Source organism: Copadichromis virginalis, linkage group LG3 (genome assembly GCF_057382275.1).
Source record: "Copadichromis virginalis isolate Kocher_CV1m ecotype Utaka linkage group LG3, C_Virginalis_male_GT1.1, whole genome shotgun sequence".
NCBI classification, from domain to species: domain Eukaryota; kingdom Metazoa; phylum Chordata; class Actinopteri; order Cichliformes; family Cichlidae; genus Copadichromis; species Copadichromis virginalis.
Genome location: NC_140620.1, coordinates 27,213,601 through 27,236,171, shown reverse-complemented (window position 1 = coordinate 27,236,171; position 22,571 = coordinate 27,213,601). Strand labels below are relative to the sequence as shown.

The window sequence follows — 22,571 nt, the reverse complement described above, 5'->3', positions numbered from 1 at the left end:
CTGGGATTAATGCAAAAGAAGAAAAGAAACTTACCTGTTAGAAGAGAAAGAAAAGAAAAAAACAGGACTTTATGAAGTTTTTGTTAAACAGTTTATACAAGATACACATGAAGTCACCACGAAGACAATAATAACAAACCCATGGAATAAATAAAATTAATATACACACAAAAAATGATTGTTTTTAATGGGAGCACCTGACCGGAAGCAGTTCAGCTCGTTGCTCTGGTCGACTTGGTTCGGTGTTGTCATAGTGACGAAGTTGAGTGTGCTGGCAGCGTGGAAAGTTTTTCTCTAATAAAACTGGCGGTGAGTTCGTGTTTCTGCGCTTCTTTCTCCGTGTGTTACATTTAAAATCTTAGCAGGGTTACTGTTATTTTATTTTGTTTTTGTTATTCCGGTTTAATGACATTAGCTTCACGTTCTAGCTTCATTCCGGAGCTTTTCGGGTGCACCTCACCCGCAGCTGGTTGTGTCTTTCTTTCGGTAATTCAGGAGCTCTGCGTGTGTTTCTAAAAAGTGCAGCTGTAAATATCACAATTAAACTCCAGAATAGTCTGCCTAACTTATTCTCACTTAAATTATTGTAATTGTATTTAAACGACCTGCGCTCTTTGGTGACCCTGTTAGATGCAGCAAAAGTGTTCAAATCAAGATAAAAACCCTGTGATTTTAGAAGAGGCATCAGTGTTAAACTGATTGCAGTTCATGCATAAAGTTTTCTGTGGGGTGGGGTCCTCTCTCTCTCCACCAGGTTGACCTGCAGGTGAAGATGAACACAGCTGTTGGGTTTCTCCCTGAAATTAATGCCAACAAAAGCAAACAGAGGAGCAGCACTTACTACAGGTAAGGACCGCCTGCAGGGCAGGAAAGGGCAGAGAGCAAGGAGGATATCTCACCCTATCCCTATCACCTCCTGTCACATCATCTCTCTGCATGTCCTCTGTTATTACATCCACAAATCTTCCTCTTTTCCTCCTTTTTCTTTCCTGGAACACCCACACAGACCTTCTCGTGACCTTGTCTTTACTTCTTCATCAAAATCAAAGCAAACATCACTTGTGCTTATCTGTGTATTCGCTAAATACTAGGGCAAAGTATTCACTGCTTTCTTTATCAAAGATATTTCATAGTGCTCAGGTAATGAAAACAAGCACCACATAACTGACAGGTTGTTGTATTACTGATGTGTTTTCTGTGTCATGCCATAACCTGCTGATATGCTTTACAGCTTTGACAGCATGGCATTAGCGTGAGGACAGAAGTAACCCTCAGAGTAAACTTTAACCTCACTTTCAGTGTTCGGTGCAGCTCTTACAGCTGCTGGTGGCTCTCTTAAAGACAGGGTGGAACATAAATACGCCCTTGCCTTTTTACGGACAGAAACAGGAAGTTGTAATCAGAATATGTGGCGATTTACCCCGCTATCAGATGTATTACAGTCATCACTTACTCCATGTGCATCTATTGTGTTTCAGTGTCATTCATTTCCCCTTACTATTAACAGATGAACTGTGGCACTATTAAAGAATATTTGATTTTCTTCAGTGATGACTGAAGTATTCAAACAGTGTTTCCTCAGCATAACCAAAGCGCTCCACCTACAGAGTGTGCTTAGAAAGCAGCACTGGTGCTAACTGCAGGTCTTTGGAAGTAATTTCCACTTAAGGCTTCTTTGTTTAGAGCAGCACTCAATGTGCTGGAGAGCGCAGTGACATAGGAGCAGGGTATCAGTCTCTGAAGTAATGATGGGAACTCAACTTCCCGTGTGTGTGTGTGTGTGTGTGTGTGTGTGTGTGTGTGTGTGTGTGTGTGTGTGTGTGTGTGTGTGTGTGTGTGTGTGTTTTAGCAGGATGAAGCAGACGAAGGAGTCCCTCAGAGCCAGACTGGGCCCGGCTCGACCAGCAGAGAGTCTGACCAGGAAAGAAATCGCTCTGTGAGTTCATCCTCAGTGTCACTGGGTGGATTTTAACACAGGCACCACCACTTTAATCACCATTTTTATCATATTTGATAATGTCTCTGGTTGCAGTAGTGGGCACTCATAGGGATCATTTTATGCGAGCGTGCTCAGAGCCTGCAGCTGAGAGCCCAGCTTAGTAGTGAAAGTTTATAACCACCATCGTCGTCCCTGTGATCTCTGACTGTGGTTTGATATTTTGTGGAGTAAGTCCAAATCACTTTTATCTATATAACGCCACATCACAACAACAGTTGCCTCAAGGCGCTTATTGTAAGGTAAAGACCCTACAATAATACAGCTAACACAAAGAAAACCATAGCACAGCTCTCAGGTGTACAGGTGCCAGTCAGCAGTTAGTTTAAGGAGTTAGAGATGTACTGCTCAGCAATCGTGACCGTGAAATCTGAGTGGTGTGAGCGCCCCCTGCTGCAAAGAGAAGGGCTGCCGACTGATTTTTCTCCTGTGACACGCCCACACTGAGCTGCCTAACATGGTCTTCCTCCTCTCTCACATCTGTAATCTTTACTCCTCCGTCTCTCACATCAGGTTCAGAAGCAGTCCGAAGCAGAGCATCTGTGTGCGGCTGCTGCAGGAAGGCTTCCACAGGTATCTGTTTCTCCGTCAGCAAGATAAATGTTTAATGTCTGACTCAAAAACAAGATTCTGCAGTCGCAGGCTGATCGTTGCAGTTTTGCTGATGTACAAAAACAAAATTACCGTCAGTGTGATCAAACACTCACAGACATGAAATACATGTTTTTTATAATGAAGAACTGATTGTCCATCAGACATGCAACACATTTCGTTATTTCACACAGGACCCAACCAACACTGCTTGTTTCCTATTTTCCTACAGCACCCAAACGCCTCAGAGCCTGCTGTTTTCCACTGTACAGTGATGTTAAATATCTAGCTGAGCTTTTCCTTCATGCCATCAACACTTTCTGGGTTAGAGACCCCCAAACTGCACAGAGTGGCACTTTTTAAGTCATCTTATTTTGACAGCAGCTCTGAGCTCTCTTAAGTTTGTTAGTGCTGGAGACAGGTGTGTGAGATTTTCAGGCTTTGTTAAAATCTGCAACCAAAGATAAAACCTTCTCATGGTGTACGTCTCAGTTTCAACAGCAACAGTGCATTCATTTAATGTCTATGACACAGGGGGAAAGAGCCGGTACTCTGGAGAAACCTTCAAAATGCATTTTATGTTTTGTTTCTCCCCCACATGTTGATACCAGACTCATCTCACTGCTGTGATTCCTCCTGTGTTATATTGAATCTCTGTTTGACGGTTTGTGGCTGATGCAGGCACGGTGAGCATTTGAAGTTATTGCTATCAAAGACAATCTGACTTGGAGTAATTACTGGCTGCAGCAAACTCCAGTTTCCCTTTGACAGGATCATGAGAAATAGACTGTACAACAAACATTATAAATAAAAAAGAATTCATGGAAGATGGAGGCTTCCACAGTTGATGTTTAGCTTCAGTGCAGCACATTTCTAACAAACAGTGGACTGGTGCTCTGACGTGCTTTTCCCAGGTGGTCATTCCAGTTTACACAAAGTTAAAAAGATCCCCCAAAAATGTCTTTCTGTCATTCAGGTCGTTCTCTGAGCTCGTCTCTCTGCTGCGCTCTGATCAGGACTGGAGGGCGACGGCTGAACCGGGATCACTCAGGCTTCGTGCTCCTCCTCTGGTGGAACAAAGACACAAAATGGAGACCATTAGCCAGCACCTGAGCTTGGCTGAGGAGGCTGAAAGGACCGGTACACACACACACGCACACAGAGCCTCGATTCAATCCTTCTGATTCCAGTGAGGCTTCATTTAGTGATTAGATCAGTGTGTTTGTGTGTCAGTGACATAATGAGTGTAAGGTTATTGTTGGTAGAACACAGAACAAGACTGCGTCCATGGTTCAGGACCAGGTGACTTCTGTTGCAGGTATCTGGTCCACCGTCTGCGAGGAGCGTCTCCTTTTGGGTCGGTTCTTCTCAGACCCCGAGGACCTCTGGCTCCGCTTCTACTTCTACCACAGCTGTACTGACAGAGAGAAAGGGAGGTTCTCCAGAGCAGCCACCGAGGCCCGGGCCTGCCTGACTGAGCTCTACCTGGATCGAGGTGCACACACCGAGTATAGTGACAGTGAATGATCAGAATCACAGCACTTTATTAATCCCTGAGGAAAGCGTGTGGTCACAGTTGCTCCAAGACAGTAGAAACAGTAACTGACTAATCTGAATTACTAACGATGACAGTGAATAATGAAACTCTCTGACTGTCTGCTCTTAGCCTGCTTGCTTGTGCTGTTATTGGTCCTCGTGATAAATTACAACATACAACACCCCAACTGTCGGACATCCCTCTATGAGCAAGCATTTGGAGACAGTGGGAAGAAAAAACTCCCTTTTAACATGAAAAAACCTCCGGCAGAGGAAGCTTCAGCCATCTCCTGGTTGGGGGCGACGAGAAGAAGACAAGACAAAAAACACACTGTGGAATAAAGCCTGAGATTAAAAATAACTCTAACTCAAATTAATAATTTATTGTGACAGGGCGGTGCAGAGAAGACAAGAAAGATGGAAGACCGACCTGAATGCAGCCCTCTGTGTTAGTCTTATGGCGTATAGGTCACCTGATTGACCCTGTGAGCTAAATCAGCACTCAAAAAATGAAACATTTCTTCACTCAGATGATCTAAAACTCAAGCTTATTCCCTCAAAACCAGCTAGATGTTTGGTATTTTTATTTGATTTAGTTGTTTTGTTGCTGTTTTTTCTCTTTATTTTCCTGTGACGGTTGAACTCATGTTCCACCCACTCTTATAAAAATGCCACCTCTCTCAGGTGAGCTGGAGGAGGCGAGGCAGCAGGGAGAGCTATGCCGCAAACAGGCAGAGGACGGCGGCTGGCTGGACTCAGACGGTCGGCCCCTGAAGCTCCGGGCCTGCCGGGATCTGTGGAAGATCTACAGAGAGCTCGCGGAGGCGCCGCTGGCCGCCGAGGACCACAAGAAGGCCCTGACGCTGCTTCACGAAGGCAACGGCAGGGCCGCGGAGTGTAGGTGGAACCAGGGCTAAAAACACAGTGAGAGGCAGCGCATCAGAGTAATCTGTGCACGGAAACACACACATGTGTAACATTTAGATTAAAAATAGACCGAGGAGGAGGTGTTTGTGCTGAGAGGATCACAGTGAAGGCAGAAGCAGAGAAATATTCAGCAAAACAACGAGTACCACGTTTTCAGAGGGGGTTAAGAACTGGTCCTGACAGCTACAGAGTTTGAAATGTTTATTCTTCTGAAGAAGGAGGAGATTTGTCTGTTTATTTATTCTGTTTATTAAAATAAATTACAGGGTTTTTTTAACCATAATCCAAGCGAAAGCCTCAACTCAGTCGCCAAAAAGAATTTAATTTGTGATACATCAGAAGAATCGAGCCGAGACACTCTTTATAGTATATTTACGTTACGTTCATTTAGTCCAGTTTGTTATTCGCCTCTAAACCAGCCTGTAGTGCTGTTATCCATCTAAATCAGGGGTGCAAACATAAGGCCCGGGGGCCAAAACTGGCCCACAAAAGACTCCACTTTGGCCCCACTGGACAGTTTTAGAAAACACAAAGGAAGGCTTGAAGTTTGGATTTTTAACTGCATTTTCATAAGTTTTACAGCTTTATGTTTATTGTTTATTTATTGATAATTGATTATTTATTGATATTGATGTCTCCCATTCGTGCTACACCAAAGAAATTAACAAATATATAATTTATGTTGAAAACTTTGTGGTTCGATATAAACGTTAATAACACCACACTCAGTGACCTAAAGGTCAAAGGTCAGAAAGATCTGAAAATCTTGTGAATGCGAGACAAGTATTTTCAGTTGATACCATGGGTGTACCTACTACAAGGTTGAGGGTTATTGCTGGGCATTTGATAAACAAACATCTATTATTATTATTTTTAAAGTATCTTTTTACAAAAATCCTGATGATATTACTTTGAAAATCACAGGAAGATTTTTGAATTCGAAAACTAAAACCTATATATGGATAAATTCCTCAATAGAAGTCAGGCCTGCTAAACAGACATCAGATCGACTCTTAGTGTTTAGTGATTAGTGTTTATAACGTGGTTTTTATTTTTACGTCTGTTTCAGCTGAAGACAAACACATGAAGGGGGAGGCGGCTTTCCAAGTAGGCCTGGCCTATCAGAGAGCAGGAGACCATAGCACAGCCAAAAAGGTACCAAAGATTGTGTTTGACTTCTGAACGCCACAAAGAAACCTAAACTTCATCACTTCTGTGTTCAGACCACTCTGCTGAAGATATTACTCTTTGAACAGCTGGTCTGTAAAGTTTTAACAGCTGTTACTCAAAGACGTGAACAAAGTGTCATAAATGTTGGAGCAAAAGGTAAAGAAAATCGAGGGCTCGGGGAGAGAGGGGAAGACACGACTCGATAAAAAGGAGGACAGGATGATTTATACCCTGATGAGGAAAAGGAGAGAGCAGAACAAACAAGCTGGGAATCAGCAAGACAGGAAGTAAAACTCACAAAGGACAGTGAAGAAAATGGACTTTCAAAGTAAAATAGGAAGAAAGCAAATGCAAACATTAAACAGAGAAGAAGAGGGACTAAACAGTAACAGAGAAAAAAGGGAACACAGGAGGTTAATGAGATTAAGGGTGGTTTCCAGGAAGTCGGAACTTCTAAGTTCCCAGTCAGAATTTTCATAGGCAGACACCGAGCATTCTCCATCCATGAACAAGCTGCAGCTGCGTTTTTTAACTGCAAAAACACAAATATTATGCTGCATTACTAATGATGCATGAGTGGCTGTGTTTACTAACTAGAAAAGCAAATCCAGTTTTTCACGCTTTTCCAGCTTTCCTGCTGGAATACAATAACTCAGGAGGGATGTTACTCCTGACGTCTCACACGCGGCTTTGAAGTAAATGGAATAAGACTGAAACCAGGGAGACAGATTAAGAGGTGTTAATAGTAAAACCCAAGAACAGAAAATCAAACTCAAAAACACAGAACCCGAGGGAAAAGGCAGTTTAGGTGGGACTATTTTAGGCTGCGGATGAATCCACATGTGTGTGGTGTAGGCAACAAGTCACACAAAAGAGCCACTTACTGTGTTTTTAACAGATTTCAGTGGAGCCCCGTGTGTGTGTGTGTGTGTGTGTGTGTGCTTGTTCTGCTATACTTGCGAGGACCATCGCGGGTTTTAGACCTTACGAGTGAGGACCTTTTGGGAAAGTGAGGACATTTAATATGGTCCTCACTTGTTTTTCACTGTAATGGCTTCTAGAGGCCATTTTTATGCTTCTCTCAAAGTTTGAGCGAGGTCCTCAGAAAGATAGAAATACGAGAAAAAATACACACTTCTATACACACTGCTATTCTTTTCATACACACACTTTTGCTCTCTACTGGCTACTAGTGGTTATGAAAAATCACTGCTCCTGAGCCTTTTTGCTCTCTACTGCCCTTCTGCCCCTTATGGTTGTGGATAGTCACTGCACCCAAGTACTTTTTGCTCTCTACTGCCCCTACTGCTTTTGGACAGTCACTGCACCCAAGAACTTTTTTGCACTCTACTGCCAACTACTGTCTTTGCCCATTCACTACAAATGAAGATAATGACAGTTTATCTAATGAAGGAGAAATAAATAGTGCTCTATCGCCTTGAAGTTCAATTCAATTTTATTTATATAGCACCAAAGCACAACAAAGGTCACCTGAGGGCACTTTATACTTTAGGGTAAAGACCCTACAAGGTAAGTTAAACATATTATTATGTCTTACTTTTAATATCTGGTCTTGGTCTACCCAAATTGGAAAGCACACCAATACAGTTTTTGAAATTAAATGCTGAAATAGAAATATTGAATATGGACTGGCCTAAACTGGGCTATGAGACAGTGCTTCAGTTCCTGAAAAATTAATACTGGATTTTCAATTTAAACTAAACAGTGTGCTAGTTAACATGGGTTTGATCAGTTAATGTGAGACAGGTTTAGAAATTATTAATGCAGCTCATCATTTCTGCCTTCTGGTTCTCATTTTAGGCGTCTCTTTTTAAACCATACTTTTATCTCTGCTATAGAAATGGCATATAAGTAACTTTTTTAGACCATTCAGTTAAAAAAAAAAATCATTTAACGTCTTGAGGGGCTGCTTTCGATTTAGTGTTACCAGCATATTTTACCAAAATATCTCCACAAATAGGAGACTGAATCTGAAAAACCACCTTGACCCTGCTTTAGTAGTGAGCTACAAATTGTGTCTACATAACATAAATATAGACAATGTGCAAGAAACTGTAGTTTTGTTTCAAGTATTTTTCAAACTATTATAAATCATACTGGTGAATTTTGATAGATTATATTAAAGCATGGGCTTCCGTACAAAGGATACATATATTGCTGTGTTCCCTTTTATATTAAAACCTGGTTCCTCTACTGTAAGCTTCTATTAGTGAAAATCTACCATTAATATATAATCTGTAATGCAATATAATATTGACTCATGTGTTCTGTAATACTTTATAAAAATTAAATATGTCCCATCCATCAGAAGTGCCCATCTCATTATGGCTGCTTCCAGGAGGATAATAACCAGTGTCAAGAAGCTCAAATGATGTCAAATTGCACTCTTAAACATAACAGTTCAGTTCACTGTACTCAAATGGCCTCTACAGTCACCAGATCTCAATCCAAAAGAGGACCTCTATGATCTCTATGGTGGATCAGGTGATCACATTACATGTTATGTGATCACCTGATCCATCATTCATTTACACACACACACACACACATATATATATATATATATATATATATATATATATATATATATATATATATGAGAGAGAAATGCTCTCTTTAGGGGTCACAACACCAGAGGCTCTGGTGTTGACCTCTGAGGTCATCTCTGAGGTCATGCTGTTTTCTCCCTCCTTTGTCCAGTATTTCCTCTATCCCTCTTCTGCATATGTCTGAATCATCTCAGCCTTGTCTCTAACTTTCTCTCCATACCATTCAGCATGAGCTGTCCTTCTTGTATACTCATTTCTGTTTCCTGTCCCTCCTCCTGACTCCAGATCCCTGATGTAATCCCACCCTCACCTTGAACACATCCTGCACCACCCTCACATCCAGACTTACCTCATGCAGTACCACAGTTCCTCTCTTAGCATCCCATCATATTCTTTTGCCAGATCCACAAAGACACAGTGCAACTCTTTCTGACCTTCACTATACTTCTGCATCAACACACTCAAAGCAAACATCACATCTGCACTGCTCTTTTTCAGTGAGAAGCCATGCTGCTGCTCATGGATCATCACCTCTCTTCTTAACCTAGCTTCAACAACTCTTTCTTGGTGTGTCTCAGCTTTATCGCTCTGTAGTTACTACAGCTCTGCATATCACCCTGTGTCTTGAAAACTGGTATCAGTACACTTATTCATTCCTCACTCTCCAAACTTGTGTTAAACAATCTGGTTAAAAAGTCCTCTCTGGGAGTGGGCACGATACACGGAATCCAAATTACCATCAGGGTGTACACCTCACCCCTCGCGTGGTTGCCCACCTCTCAATTTTAAATACATGTAGACATTGAGGGCTAGCAGGAGGGACTATGCGCTTACCTGCTGCTCTCTGGCAGGTAGCTCCATGCCCTCCTGGGTTTTAAATGCACCTTAGAACACACATGCATCAACACTACAATAAGCGGGTGGAAGGAGGTTTGGAGTCTTCTCTCACCCCCGTTATCTGCGGCCTGCTGGAGCGGGGGGGCTAGGAGGAGGAGTTGGCCATCTGGAGTGTGGGGCCTCCCTGCTGCTGCGGAGTCGGGGCGGTCTGCCTCTCCCCACCGCAGGGAAAAGGGTAACACCACCTGGGTCTGGGTGCAGTTCCCCCCTCCAGGGGCAAGGGTACCTAGACCCGGTTCGTTGAGTACGCTTGGGGAGTGTGATCGTGTGTACAGCGTCTCTTTATGTCTGTCTCCACGTTGGTTGAGTGTGAAGTGCATATGAGAGGATGAGGGGATGGGCGTCCAGGTACACACCGGCTCACTCCTTGGCGGCCGCTTATCGGGGCCTGGATCCTGGGGCTCGCTCGGGCCACTTCGGAGGTGGGGTGCCCCCGGCCTCTCAGCCTGGGGCTCGGTCACTCAGGCACAGCTGGCTGCCGGCGGAGCTCACGGGCACGTCACTGCAACTCCCCCTGGCTTCTGCTCCGCGGCTGCTGAGTGAGCCCTCATCTGGGACTCTCCTCAGCTCTTACTGGGACAGTGGCGCGGCTGCCCCTCTGTTGGTCTTCCTTGGTCTCTTGTGTTCTGGGGGCCTCTGGATGTCTGGAGTTTTGATCTCCTCCATACCTGCTTCATGCCCTGGAGGACGGGGCTGTGGCCCCCCCACACCCTCTAGCAGATCATTACATGAAGGAACCTTTTAAAAAAACAAGCGCGTCCATTTACCGGTCGATCTACGTCCCTACCCTCACCTATGGCCACGAGCTGTGGGTAGTGACCGAAAGAACGAGATCGCGGATACAAGCGGCAGAAATGAGCTTCCTCCGAAGGGTGGCTGGCCTCTCCCTTAGAGATAGGGTGAGAAGTTCGGCCATCCGGGAGGGGCTCAGAGTAGAGCAGCTGCTGCTCCACATCGAAAGGAGCCAGCTGAGGTGGTTCGGGCATCTGACAAGGATGCCCCCTGGGCGCCTCCTGGGTGAGGTGTTCCAGGCATGTCCCACCGGGAGGAGGCCCCAGGGCAGACCCAGGACACGCTGGAGCGATAATATCTCTCGGCTGGCCTGGGAACGCCTTGGTGTTCCCCCGGATAAGCTGGAGGAGGTGGCTGGGGAGAGGGAGGTCTGGGCCTCTTTGCTTAGGCTGCTGCCCCCGCGACCTGGCTCCGGATAAAGCGGATGAAGATGGATGGATGGAAGCGCGTCCATGCTCACAGGTGTACACACGGGTGATCACACCCACAAACTACACCCTTTTTGGCTCCTACCTCAAAGCACACTGTGTTCTGTTGATCTTATGTGCTGCACAATAATGTTTAATATTTCGTATTTACTGTCATATTCCCATATATCATTGTGATGTTGTTTATTCTATTACTCTTGTTCTCTTCTGCTTGTTTTCTTTTTTCTTTCTCAACAGGTGATCCAGGTGATCGATAGATGCATTTTTTTTCTTTTTCTGCCCATTCTGTTGGTTTTTGTTTTTTTGCCCTTCTCCCCTATCCCTCTTCTCAGCTCTTTCTCTTTCTTTCTCCCCTTCTTTCCCCCAGTCAAGTCTGTCCCGTATTCAACAAGTGAAAATAAAATAAACAATAAAAGGTGAATCAAATGGACCATTACGGCAAGGCTGGGATGGTCAATTTGGTAAAGTAAATCCATTGGGCATCTTTCTTTGCCTTTAGACAATAATTCTGATGGCAAAAGAGCCAAACGGGACAGGCAAAAAAAAAAAAAAAAAGTCCTCTCTCCTCAACATCTCTATACCACCACAGATATGTCATGTGGACCAACTGCCTTTCCTCTCTTCATAGCTGCCTTCACTTCCTCCTTACTTATCCCCTGCGCTTCCTGATTCACTAACTTTCCTCCATCTGTCCTCAGTTTCTGTCTTTATTAATGTCTTCATTAATGAAGACAGTGAGAGAATACTTCTATCTTCCATCTTCTCAACACACTCTCTTCACCATCTTTATCCTTAATCACTCTAACCTGCTGCACATCCTTTTCAGCTCAATCTCTGTATAGCTAATTCATGCAAGTACTGTTCTCCTTCCTTAGTACCCAGCCTCACGTACAACTCAGTATAAGCTTTTTCCTTTGCCACCTCTATCTTTGCAGTTGGCCTGGCCTCCCAGTATTCCTGTCTACTTTTATCCATCTCCCCTGACTATCGCACTTTCTCTTAGCTATTCCTTTGAGGAACTACAGGAAAGTGTCCAATCCACCACCAAGTCTCCTTGTCCTCTTTTCTCTCTCCAAAAGATACACCAAACACCTTCTTTGCCTTTCTCTCACCATTTCAGTTGTATTTTTCCAGTCATCTGGTAACACTTCCCTTCCACCCAGAGAATGTCTACTCCTCCCTGAACTAACAACTGCACAACATTCTTCCTTCTTCAGCTTCCACCATTTAGTTCTTGTCTCTGCCTTCATTCTCTTCCTCTTCTTGACGTCCAAAGTCATCCTATAGACTAGTGTCCAATGCTGCATGGCTACATTCTCTCCTGACACCACCTTGCAGTCTCCTATCTCTTTCAGACTGACCCTTCTGTTTAGGATGTAAGCCACCTGTGTACACTTTCTTCCACTCTTCTACGTCACCTTCTGTTCCTCCTTCTTCTTGAAGTATGAGTTCACCCCAGCCATTTCCATCTTCCTAATTTTGACCTTGTGCATTTCTCTGCTTAACACTATACCTATCTAACACCTCATTATCTCTCTTTCCTTCACCTACATGGCTACTGAAGTCTGCTCCAATCAACACTCTCTACCACTTTATCAAACTAACTGCAGAATTCCTCTTTCTCTTCTAACTGACATCCAACCTTCAACCTGGTCTCCTGCACACACAGTAAATCTACCTTCCTTCTCTCCAGTCATATCAGCCAGCTCTCTCCCTTTGCCAGTCATAGTACCTCCACGCTCCTGCCTGTCCTTCTCTTCGACTCCTAACATGCTTCTCCCCTATATGCAGAAAAAATAATGTTTGATCATCATCAAAAGCCAGATATTTCAAAGTTTCATCTATGAAATATCTGGCTTTCCCATCATAGCAGATGAAATACGTATTTTGCATTAAATTGCATCATTTCGCCTCCTGAAGGGCTCGCAATGAGTCCACTGTGTGTATATATATGTATTTCTTTTCCCTATGGTAATAATACTTTTAGATAAATACTAAGTACTTTTCCACTACTGATGTATATAAAGTAAAATTAGGCTGTAAAGTTAAATCTTACTTTAGATAAATCTTGGTATGTGCTTTTATAATGTGTACTAAATTGTAGTAAAACATGTCAGGGTTCCTTTGTTTCATGTGTTCTGGCCAGTACACTAAGCCTGAGCCTGAGTGAGAGCTGAGCAGAGAATTGTAGCTCACTCTGCTCCCAACTTAACTGATGCCCTGCACCTCCCCCATAGCTGCTGCAGTGGGGGAGGGGCAGGTAAATGTTTCCAGCACTTTGGTAGGTCTGAAGGCAAAAGAGAGTCCAAACCAGGACTAGGAAAGTGTACCTAATATAGCTGTTTAGTGTGTGTGTAAAATAAATAAATAATATGGTAATGGCTCTTTCCACTACTGATATATATAAAGTTTAATTAGACTGTAAAACTAAATCTTACTTTAGATAAATTTTATTTTGTGATTTCATAATGTGTACTAAACTGTAGTTAAAATAAATGTCAGGATTCCTTTATTTCACATATTGTAGCCTGTAAATCAGGTTTGAGAGTCAGAGCTGAGGAGAAAACTTTGGCTCTCTCTGCTCCTCCATCAGTGACCCTCCCCCCGCGCACCTGCACTGCAGCTCTCAAACTTTTGCAGGGCATGTGACGTCATTCAGTCCACAGTCGGAGTAGCCGTTTAAGTGGAGCTCTGAAGACTGCAAAGCACGCTTTCTGCAGGTAAGATTTCACATTTTTGCTATATGAAAACTGTGCAAATGTTGTCTTTCTAAGAAACGAAAGAAAAAGGTATCTTACATTAAGTTTAATTTTTTTTTAACTTAATGACACGGCAGTACATATACTTTTTTTTAATTGAACAATGCATAAAGTTCGTCTCAATCTATATTTTATTACAATTAACTATGCATAATTTTTCTTATAATTGAACATAGGAACAAAAACCGATTCCTTCGTGATATATTTAACACTAAATTTTATGCCAAACCTACCGTCCCCTCCCCCTCAATTTCTGGCAATTTCTATCTGTATTTCTCTTCAGTCTCGCTCTTAGAAATATAAAATTAACGTAAGAAATAATTATCGGATCTGGTTTTCAGTTTAAAGGGGAAAAATGTACGCTTAATTACAGTAAAAACATGATTTTTGCAAGAAAACATGAAGTTAGAGATTTTTCACGGTTTCAGTGAGTAAAAGTCTAAAATGAAAAATCCTATGCAGTGTTTTGGTTGCAGACCTGTGTGAGTTCCAGCCTTTTATCAAGACAGCTTGTTGTAACTTTAGTGCAGTTTGTTTGATGACAGCATTTGGATTATTTTGTAAGTGATTTAAGTGTTAGTCACATGTTTAGTGAGAGCTGTTAATTATAGATTTAATTTATTTAACAGGTATTTTCATTAGAAAACTGCGTTTCCCAGAATCCTTTGTGGTAGACAAAAGTTACTCTGGGTTTTTAGCTAGCAAAGAAAGTTTTGGGAAGCCATTATATGTTGCTCTGATGTCGAGCAGTTTATTTGTTGTACATTCCCCCTTTTGAAGCCTTATATAAAGACTATCGTTTCTCCAATTGATGTCCGATCCATTTTTTTGGCTAAGTGGATTCGCCACAACACAGCTTAGTGGAATGCTTTTTAATTCTTCACAAACTTTATTAAAGATAACAAGCGGCCAAACTGTGGTTTGTACCGTTTTATTTAGGGTATCTCTTTAAGGCATTTTATAGCTTGACTGGGTTTTGTCCCCTTCTTTTTAAGTCACAATTTTAGCCTAGATTTAGTCGAAAGGCACTTTTATTCCGAGCGCTTTAATCTTTTGTTAAAACCCAACCTCAGTTGCCCAGCTATAACATCTATCAAGTTAGCATTTCAAAATATGTAAAGGAAACGACTGAAGTGTGACGCATGCGCGTAGCAATGCTTTAACTTTTGTTGTCTTAAAGTGTTTACAATCCAAAATGCTTGAAATCATTGTCCTCCTTTATCCATCAAATATAAACGTTCCCACGTGTTTACGCCAACATGGAGTTTTATGTTGGTGTCGATGTTTCAGTGACTGAGCAGCGTCTGTCCGTCCAGTATATTTACTGACGTAGCCGCACATCAGCATGACCCAGCTGAGCAGCGTGCTCCGTTTAGCCTCGTTTGTCTTATTCCTCTCATTTGTTTTTCACCGTCAAACATAACTGGACAGAAGGCCTGGTGTTCTGTTGCTGAAGTGGGCTTCAGATAGTGTTTTTCTGTGGAACATCAAGGCTGTCATGTAGTATTAATTTGGCTATTCAAAGCAAATAATGTACATGCTTATACAAAATATAAGCCTTTTGTATAGTGTGTTATAATTGTGCCTTCCAACAATTGAAAGTGTGTTTATGTGTTGTCTCTTTGGCTGCTATGTTTTAGTGTTATAATAAGACTCACCTTGGAGGAAACAATAACATGCTGTCCTAATATTGTTTTATGTACAGAGAGTAATTAATAAAAGTATGTTAAAAAAGGAAATGATGTCACTCTAACAGTGTAGCCATCAGAAGGCATATAAGCTTTCCTATATGACACTCTGTTTTTTAAATGCCTAATACTACTATATCTAAAACGGGTGAAACGTTGTGATGCTCCATGTTTTTTTTTTTTGTTTTACTTTAAATTTGATAGAGTTGTAGGTCACAATTTTTACAGCAGGTTCACCTGCATGAGCGCTCACTGCTAAGACACCTGTATATTTATTGAGGTGAGCTACTGTAAATGAATGGGTAATGGGCTGCATCAAAACTGTTGGTGCACTTTTACTGTATCACCTCCAAGTCATTATTGACTGTAACTGGATTATTTAACTGTAACTGAGAAGTAACTTTGACTTTTGTCTTTGGTATTAGGTGAAGGAAGCCACGGCAGCAAGCCAAATACAGGTATGTGCCTTCTTATCGAATATTTGAACATGTAGTCTTTAATCGTTACTGAATCGTACGTAGGAGTGTCAAACAACAGACCAAACAACAGATACTACAAACTATAATATGCATTAAGAATCATTATCAGTTAAGGTGGGAATAGGTGATTCTTAGATCAGACGTGATTGTTTTCTAAATGTGATTCTTTGTTGCTTATAATATGAACAACTGCTGCTAGAACAATACTCATGTGCATCACATCGGCCCCACGTTCTGCATAAAATGTAAATAAAATAGGCATTGATCAGAAAATCATTTGAAGCCTCTTTACCTGAAAATGGCACAAGGACAACACATGGTTGAAACTCAGCATTTTATAATATAAATGATGTAAGCCAGATATGAGAAACAGTCCCAAACAGACAACAGAAACAGGAGACAAAGACAAAAAGTTGTTGAACGTAACTTTTGTTTGCAGCCTGTGTCCTCATTGCAGACCTGTGCAGTCCTCTGCAGTCTGATACCACGGTCATACCACAACATCTTATTTTACTTACAGCCAGGAATACACGAGCTCAGTGAAGTCTTATAACTTTAAAAACATATCTTTTCACATGTGAAAATTTTTGTTATTAAGCAGGTTGAAATGATGAGCAGATTTTCAAATGACAAATTTATTTGGATATATTCAATTTATTTATGCAACAGATAGTTTGATCCACTGAGAATTTATTTTACATTTAATTTCATGTATAACGTGTTTACAAACACCGTCTCATGGTATATAATCAAGCAATAGGACAAAGTCAGCATCACAGCAGTGGTATGTTTTAAAGAAATTTTTGGTTGATGATTTTAATAAATGTATTTTTCTGAAACAAATTAAAAAAAATGCTTATTAACCAGGTTTCCCACATGCTCAGTGATCTTATGGTCGTATTTAGTTTTTGGCTTTGTTAGCTTCCAGCTGGAAGCTGATGTCACTTAAATCCCTGTTTGGAGAAACAGCTTTTCCTGTTCAGGAGAGAACATGTAGAATTCCTTGCTAGAGGACCTCAAACTGAATCCTGACTGGCATAATCTTAAATTTAAATGGGCACTGGTTTTAAAATAAGATTAGTCTTCTATTCATGATCTCCTGCTTGTTGTTTTATGGTGCATTGTTAGTGTTGTGTACTTTAACCTCCTTGGACCTGGTGTCCACATATGTGGACATCACATTTTGGGTTGTCTCGACCAAAATACTAAATTTTGCTCTACAAGGACATTATACTGCCACTGTTCTATCGAAATTTAAAACAAATGCCCTCGTATGTGGATCTCACTCCTCTCAGAAACAAGAGAAGTAAAAAAAATTCAGATAATTCTTTGAGAGAGTGTGACGTTAACCTGTTAGCTTGGGTTCCTAATGGTAAAATGAACTGGGTGGCATGTTACAGCCAAAGAAACACACTGTTGGCCTAGTTCAGTGCTCAGTAGTCTATACAACAGATAACACTTGATCATGTACACTCACTCTATAGTGAGCTCTTTTATTACAGCAAGAACTAGACTCACAACACATGAAAAAAGGACATCTCAGAGATTTGTGGTTTTATCACCACGACCCAGATTCTAAATTAAAAACTGTTACATTTGTCCAGTGCATGTTTACACAAATGGCACCTTTGAATGGTTGTGCTGCATTGTTTTAATTATCTTAACACAGTGAATTAGGAAGATGTGGCACATGAATGTTTCTGTTTTTCAGGTGGAAGTTCTGAGCATTTCTCCTCTCAAAAGAGACCGGAGCCCACCAGTGAAGAGAGTTCAGATGTAGATGGTGAGTTTAAGCTTTTGTCGGAAATGTAGTGACACTGTTGTATGTATTCTACTCAAATTCTATTCCAGTACAATCTGCTTTGTACAATAACAGCTACCATTGTTTGTGTGTTTCTGTTTTAGAAGAGAGCAAGGAAGCAAGACTGGCTTTGAGGAAAAGGGGAAAAACCAAAGTGGCCAAAGCAAAGGGTGAGATGTTTTAAGCTTTAAATGTATTTAAAATTTTCTGTTTGCAGTATATGAATCAGGTTGTAGACATGACTTTATTTCCTTATAGTTTTGTCCTCTGTGGCAGAATATATGCCTACACAAACACAAAATTCTTGATAATATTGATCCAGAATTATTTTGTTGGTAATTAGAAAAATTATTGAAAATGTTTAAGTATTGCTTTACAGTAAGTTGAAGAGGAGAATTCAGAGGGGGTGGAGATGGGTGTCAGGGGTGATGTGTTATAGAAGGAAAGCAGCAAGAGGGAAAAGAAAGGTTTACAAAATGGTAGTGAGGAAAGCTATGACGATTTTCATTGGGAATGACCAGGATGGACAGGATTAGAAATGACTACATCATAGGGACAGCTCAGGTCAGAGGTTTGGAGACAAAGAGAGACAAGGCTGAGATGGTTTGGACATGTGCAGAGGAGGCTGCCAAGGGATGTTGATGATGGAGCTGCCAGGCAGGACGAGAAGAGGAAGACCTCAGAGGAGGTTCATGGATGTGAAGGAGGACAGGCAGAAGGTTGGTGTGACAGAGGAGGATGCTGGTATAGGAGGAGGTTGAGGAGATGATCCGCTGTGATGACCCCTAAAGAGTTCAGCTGAAAGAATGATTGCTTCACTTTTATTGTTACATTTATGATTTGTTAGGCTACCTATTCTGGTGAGTGACTAGTTTAACCTGCTGTGTTGCGTGAGTTCACACTTTGCAAGAACAGCACTACAAAACACATGGCAGGGTTCTGCAGGTCATTTCACAAGTCTGGAATTAAAAAAAAAATGCAGGCTGAAAATGTCTTGTTATATTATCATAGAAAATACCTGTTTAAGGTCCTATGATTTACCAATTAAAGACAACTACTTTATCTCAATGTTATTTTTTTTTACAATGCGTATTTTAGTTTCCACCAATTACACACACAGATGTTGTGTTTTAAAATCAAAATTTGTAAAGTGAACTAGATTGACAGTATGGACCATCATTTTCAGTGAGAGGTTTGTGAAAAGACAGCAAGAAACGGCAAGTACAAGCAACAAAGCTCATCGAGTAGACTACATTAGGCTTCAAACTTTCCTTTTTGCTAAAGCATATATTTCAGGCTGGACCAGGTGACCCTGAATCCTCCCTTAGTTATGCTGCAGTCTGTTTTAATATCTTCATATTTGCCTAATACTATACTTTTATCTTTTGAAAAATCAGCTTCTGTTTCCAGTACGCTTTTCAATAATCATTAGTGAACAGATGCTCACAATGCCACCCCTTTCATGCGACCATGCAGGTTAAGCTTTTTGTGACCACTTATCCAGATCGCCACTTTCAGGTTAAGTGAATCCAGATTATGGAAAGATAGCCTTGATGTGTTGAATGTGCTTTGTAGTACAGGCCTTATGACTAATGATAGACAAAACTTAATTCTGCTCTTTGGTATTGTATCTGTGCGCCAGTCGCAAAACTGTGACAGTTTGTCAAATAAAACGCATAAATTCAGATAAAATGAAAAGATCATGTCAATCAGTTATGTTTGGTTCTGAATCATGATCTAGGTAATTTGTTACATTGTCAAGGATATTAGCAATTGTATTTCATAATAAAAAAAAAAATTGACTTAAAATATGTGATGTCAGTTAACTAGATTAGAACTACTACCAACAGCACAGGTTTTTTTTATTACTAGTACATCAGAAATATTTGCCTTATTTAAAACAATAGCAAATTATTAAAGTCTGACAGTTTTTTTGTTTTTTTACAAGAATATTGTTATGATGAATGATTTTAACAGGACTAATAACTAGTTAGCATCTTATTTTAAAAGGCTAGATGCAACATGTACCTTTGAAAACAAAATGTATAAAAGTAAATTGGCTGCTGTTTCACTCCGTAGGTATATTACTCAATAACTGATCTCATGTTTCTGTGAACTCAAAATACTTAATTTAAAAGTGCTTACTACATATCTTGGGTACAAAATGTTGAGTAAATTGTTGAACCTACAGTTTGGTTTGGCATTTTCTGTAAATATACACAAGCAGAACCCCATTTCAAAATCAAAACAAAAACAAAAAAACTACGGTTACATACATGTTGTAAAGTTAACAGTCCATGTTGTCTTTTGTGTTATTTGTAGAGATCCCCCGTGCGAAGGTCAAGAGGCCATGGAGTGAAGCAGAGAAGACGGCAGTGCAAAGACGGCTGGGAATTATGTAGGAAGCAGGAAGGTCATACTGGTACAGTTGTAGCCATCCTAAGCTTTACTGATTTTTCTTTTTGGCAGAAGTCAAAACAAACTGATCAAAGTTATTGATCACTATTTTAGTTGTAAGTCATTAGACTTAATAGTTGTCTTCATTGTTATAATAGCAATTATTATTCCTCTGGAAGGATGTTACATTGTGAAATAAACTGAATTTGCTCTTGTTGCAGCATTGTGGGAATTTCCTTGGTAATTATTAATAAAATCTACAGCGGTATTTGAAATGTAATACTACCTTTTGTTATGTAGGGTTGTCTTGATAGATTATCAGAACTTTTTAGTTATTCTATTTATGTATAAAGTTGAGACTGTTTAACTTTAACATTATTTGGTTGCACTAAAATAGAAAATGTCAAGGAGTAAATGCAAACAGAAAAAAACATATAGACAGAAACGAACACAAAAGCACCCCCTGGTGGAAAATCACCTGAATAGCACTCAATGACAAGGTCCTCATTCTGATAGTAGAATGAGATTTTTTTTTTACTTGAGTGTTTTAAGATTTTGAGGTGATTTTTGGTGTTAGAGAGCCACCCAGTGTTCAAAAATGGCAAAGGTTTGTCTGCAAGTGTAGCAGAAATGGTGGTCCTCACTTTGATAGTACACTTACCCGGTCCTCAGTCGTTATGCAAGACAGGAATGTGTGTGTGTGTGTGTGTGTGTGTGTGTGTGTCCAGTTCTTTAACACCAGCATGGAGATTTTTCACAGCCTAGACGGCACAGACAGAGCGGTGAAGGCCTGCATAGCTTTGGCAAAGTCTCTAAAGAGGTACACAGACACACACACACACACAAAAGTGTATTATGGTGACTAAAACTGAATTAAATAAAAATAAAAAACCACAAAGGAAATTTCTACAGTTTAAGTTAAGTTTATCAGCACATTGTCTGGAGGTCTCTGTGCAAATGTGAGTCAAGTAACCTTCTTGTAGTCAAGTGTTCATTTTCCATCTTTGTGTGTGTGTGTGTTCGTGTGTGTGTGTGTGTGTGTGTGTGTGTGTGTGTGTGTGTGTGTGTGTGTGTGTGTGTGTGTGTGTGTGTGTGTGTGGCACAGCGAGGGATACTTCGAGGAGGCGGTCGCGTGTCTGGAGAAGTTAGTCGCCATGTCTCGTAGCAGCGGACTGCATCACAGACTGATCGACGTTCATCTGTGTCTGGGAAACATCTACTTCAGCAGGGTACCAATCACACCCCACAGTATTCAGTGCAGGAATCAATAACCAATCACACTGATTTATAGCAGCTGAAAAATGTTAGCTTTGCCTCGTAAACACCTAGGGCTTGCTTCCCCATCTCTGTGTGTCTCTGTAGAGTCAGTATGTGAAAGCTGCTGAGTACTACCTGCAGGGCTACAAGGTGGCCTGCACCACAGAAGATGTGGCTCGGCTGCAGAGAGCGCAGGTCGGTCTTTTCTTTACGTCTTTAGCAGTCAGCCGTAAAAGCCTGATGAGGTATCCGTGTCACACAGTTTGTGAATGCAATACCTCGGGAACAAGGATGACATGTTACCTCTTTTATACACAGATAAAAATAGAGTAAAAGATACACTTGTGCATCCTTCATTAGAGTCCTTCAGCCTGTGAACTTTGAGACCTGTGACTCAGGAAGTAGTCATGAAGTTAAATTGACTGAAGAGTCTGAGGACAGTTTATGTGGATCCAGATGTCGACTGTAAGGCCGTGACCCTGCTGCTTTTCCTCCATCAGGTGTTGGTGGCCTCCGCTCACGCCCACGCCACGAATGGAAAATACAGCGCCAAACTTACCTCAACCTCGCCCGCCGCTCTGCAGGCGCTGCTCGCCTGGAAGGTGAAACGAGGACGCGAGGACCTCAGTGTGGATTCCGAGGACTACTACTCTCCTGCCTGGTTTTAACGGGCCGTCGTTTGACAATATGAGGGAGAGAAAGGAGAAGAGTTACTTGTTACCGTGAATAAAGATGAAACCCTGAAACATCTGCTGTGTGCTTTGTCGAGGTCAAACGTTTTGGCAGCAGCACAAAGTTACTGTTTAAATCTTTCTTCAGATGTTTTTTTTTTTCATGTGGCATCGAGATATCATACAGATGTGATGGAGTGAAGAACAATCATGAGCATTTCATAACATGCAAAGACTTTTATTCATAAACAAATCAAATTTATACAAAGAGTCAGTATTTACAGGGCTGAGCCTGTAAACTTGCTATAGGTATGAATGGTTTTCTGTGTTAGCCCTGCAACAGTTTAGCAACGTGTCCCGCATCTCGCCTAAGACTCGTTTTTACTGTCATTCAAACATTTGAAAGGAAGGAAACACAGATCACAGTAATGAAGCATGCTACCAAAGACTATAGGATGCTATATGATAGCTGGGATAGCCTAGAACATCTACGGTCGTTTACCCAAATCTCACCTCTGTATAGTATCAATTAAAAATAAGAGTGAAAAGGATAAACGCTAAACTAAAGATGGCTCCTTTAGAAACCTTTCCTTCTCTCGCACTGCACCGTGG

General features: G+C 41.2%; 1 protein-coding gene and 1 long non-coding RNA gene across 3 annotated transcripts; both read left to right on the top strand.

Moving 5' to 3' along the window:
* Positions 1–228: 228 nt before the first annotated feature.
* Positions 229–22,054, top strand: ttc29 (tetratricopeptide repeat domain 29). Of its 2 annotated transcripts, none has more exons than XM_085450237.1 (12): positions 229–309; positions 755–846; positions 1,853–1,936; positions 2,510–2,569; positions 3,564–3,727; positions 3,906–4,082; positions 4,808–5,020; positions 6,120–6,205; positions 20,760–20,851; positions 21,137–21,260; positions 21,394–21,483; positions 21,789–22,054. In XM_085450237.1, the coding sequence occupies exons 2-12, from the start codon at positions 773–775 to the stop codon at positions 21,954–21,956; spliced, it is 1,332 nt and encodes a 443-aa protein (XP_085306363.1). In that variant the 5' UTR covers positions 229–309; positions 755–772; the 3' UTR covers positions 21,957–22,054. The 2 variants fall into 2 exon arrangements, with proteins under 2 accessions (XP_085306363.1, XP_085306358.1); XM_085450232.1 differs by having other exon boundaries at positions 1,850–1,936.
* On the top strand, positions 17,509–20,251 carry LOC146713771 (uncharacterized). Its single transcript, XR_014918535.1, has 2 exons — positions 17,509–17,616; positions 17,739–20,251. It is a non-coding gene; the product is annotated as an uncharacterized LOC146713771 (long non-coding RNA).
* Positions 22,055–22,571: the final 517 nt, after the last annotated feature.

Coding starts and splice junctions, on each gene's coding strand:
- ttc29 (XM_085450232.1), top strand. CDS start 773: ATGAACACAGCTGTTGGGTTTCTCCCTGAAATTAATGCCAACAAAAGC. Junction 1,937..2,509: donor ACCAGGAAAGAAATCGCTCT/GTGAGTTCATCC, acceptor CTCTCACATCAG/GTTCAGAAGCAGTCCGAAGC. Junction 5,021..6,119: donor CAACGGCAGGGCCGCGGAGT/GTAGGTGGAACC, acceptor CGTCTGTTTCAG/CTGAAGACAAACACATGAAG.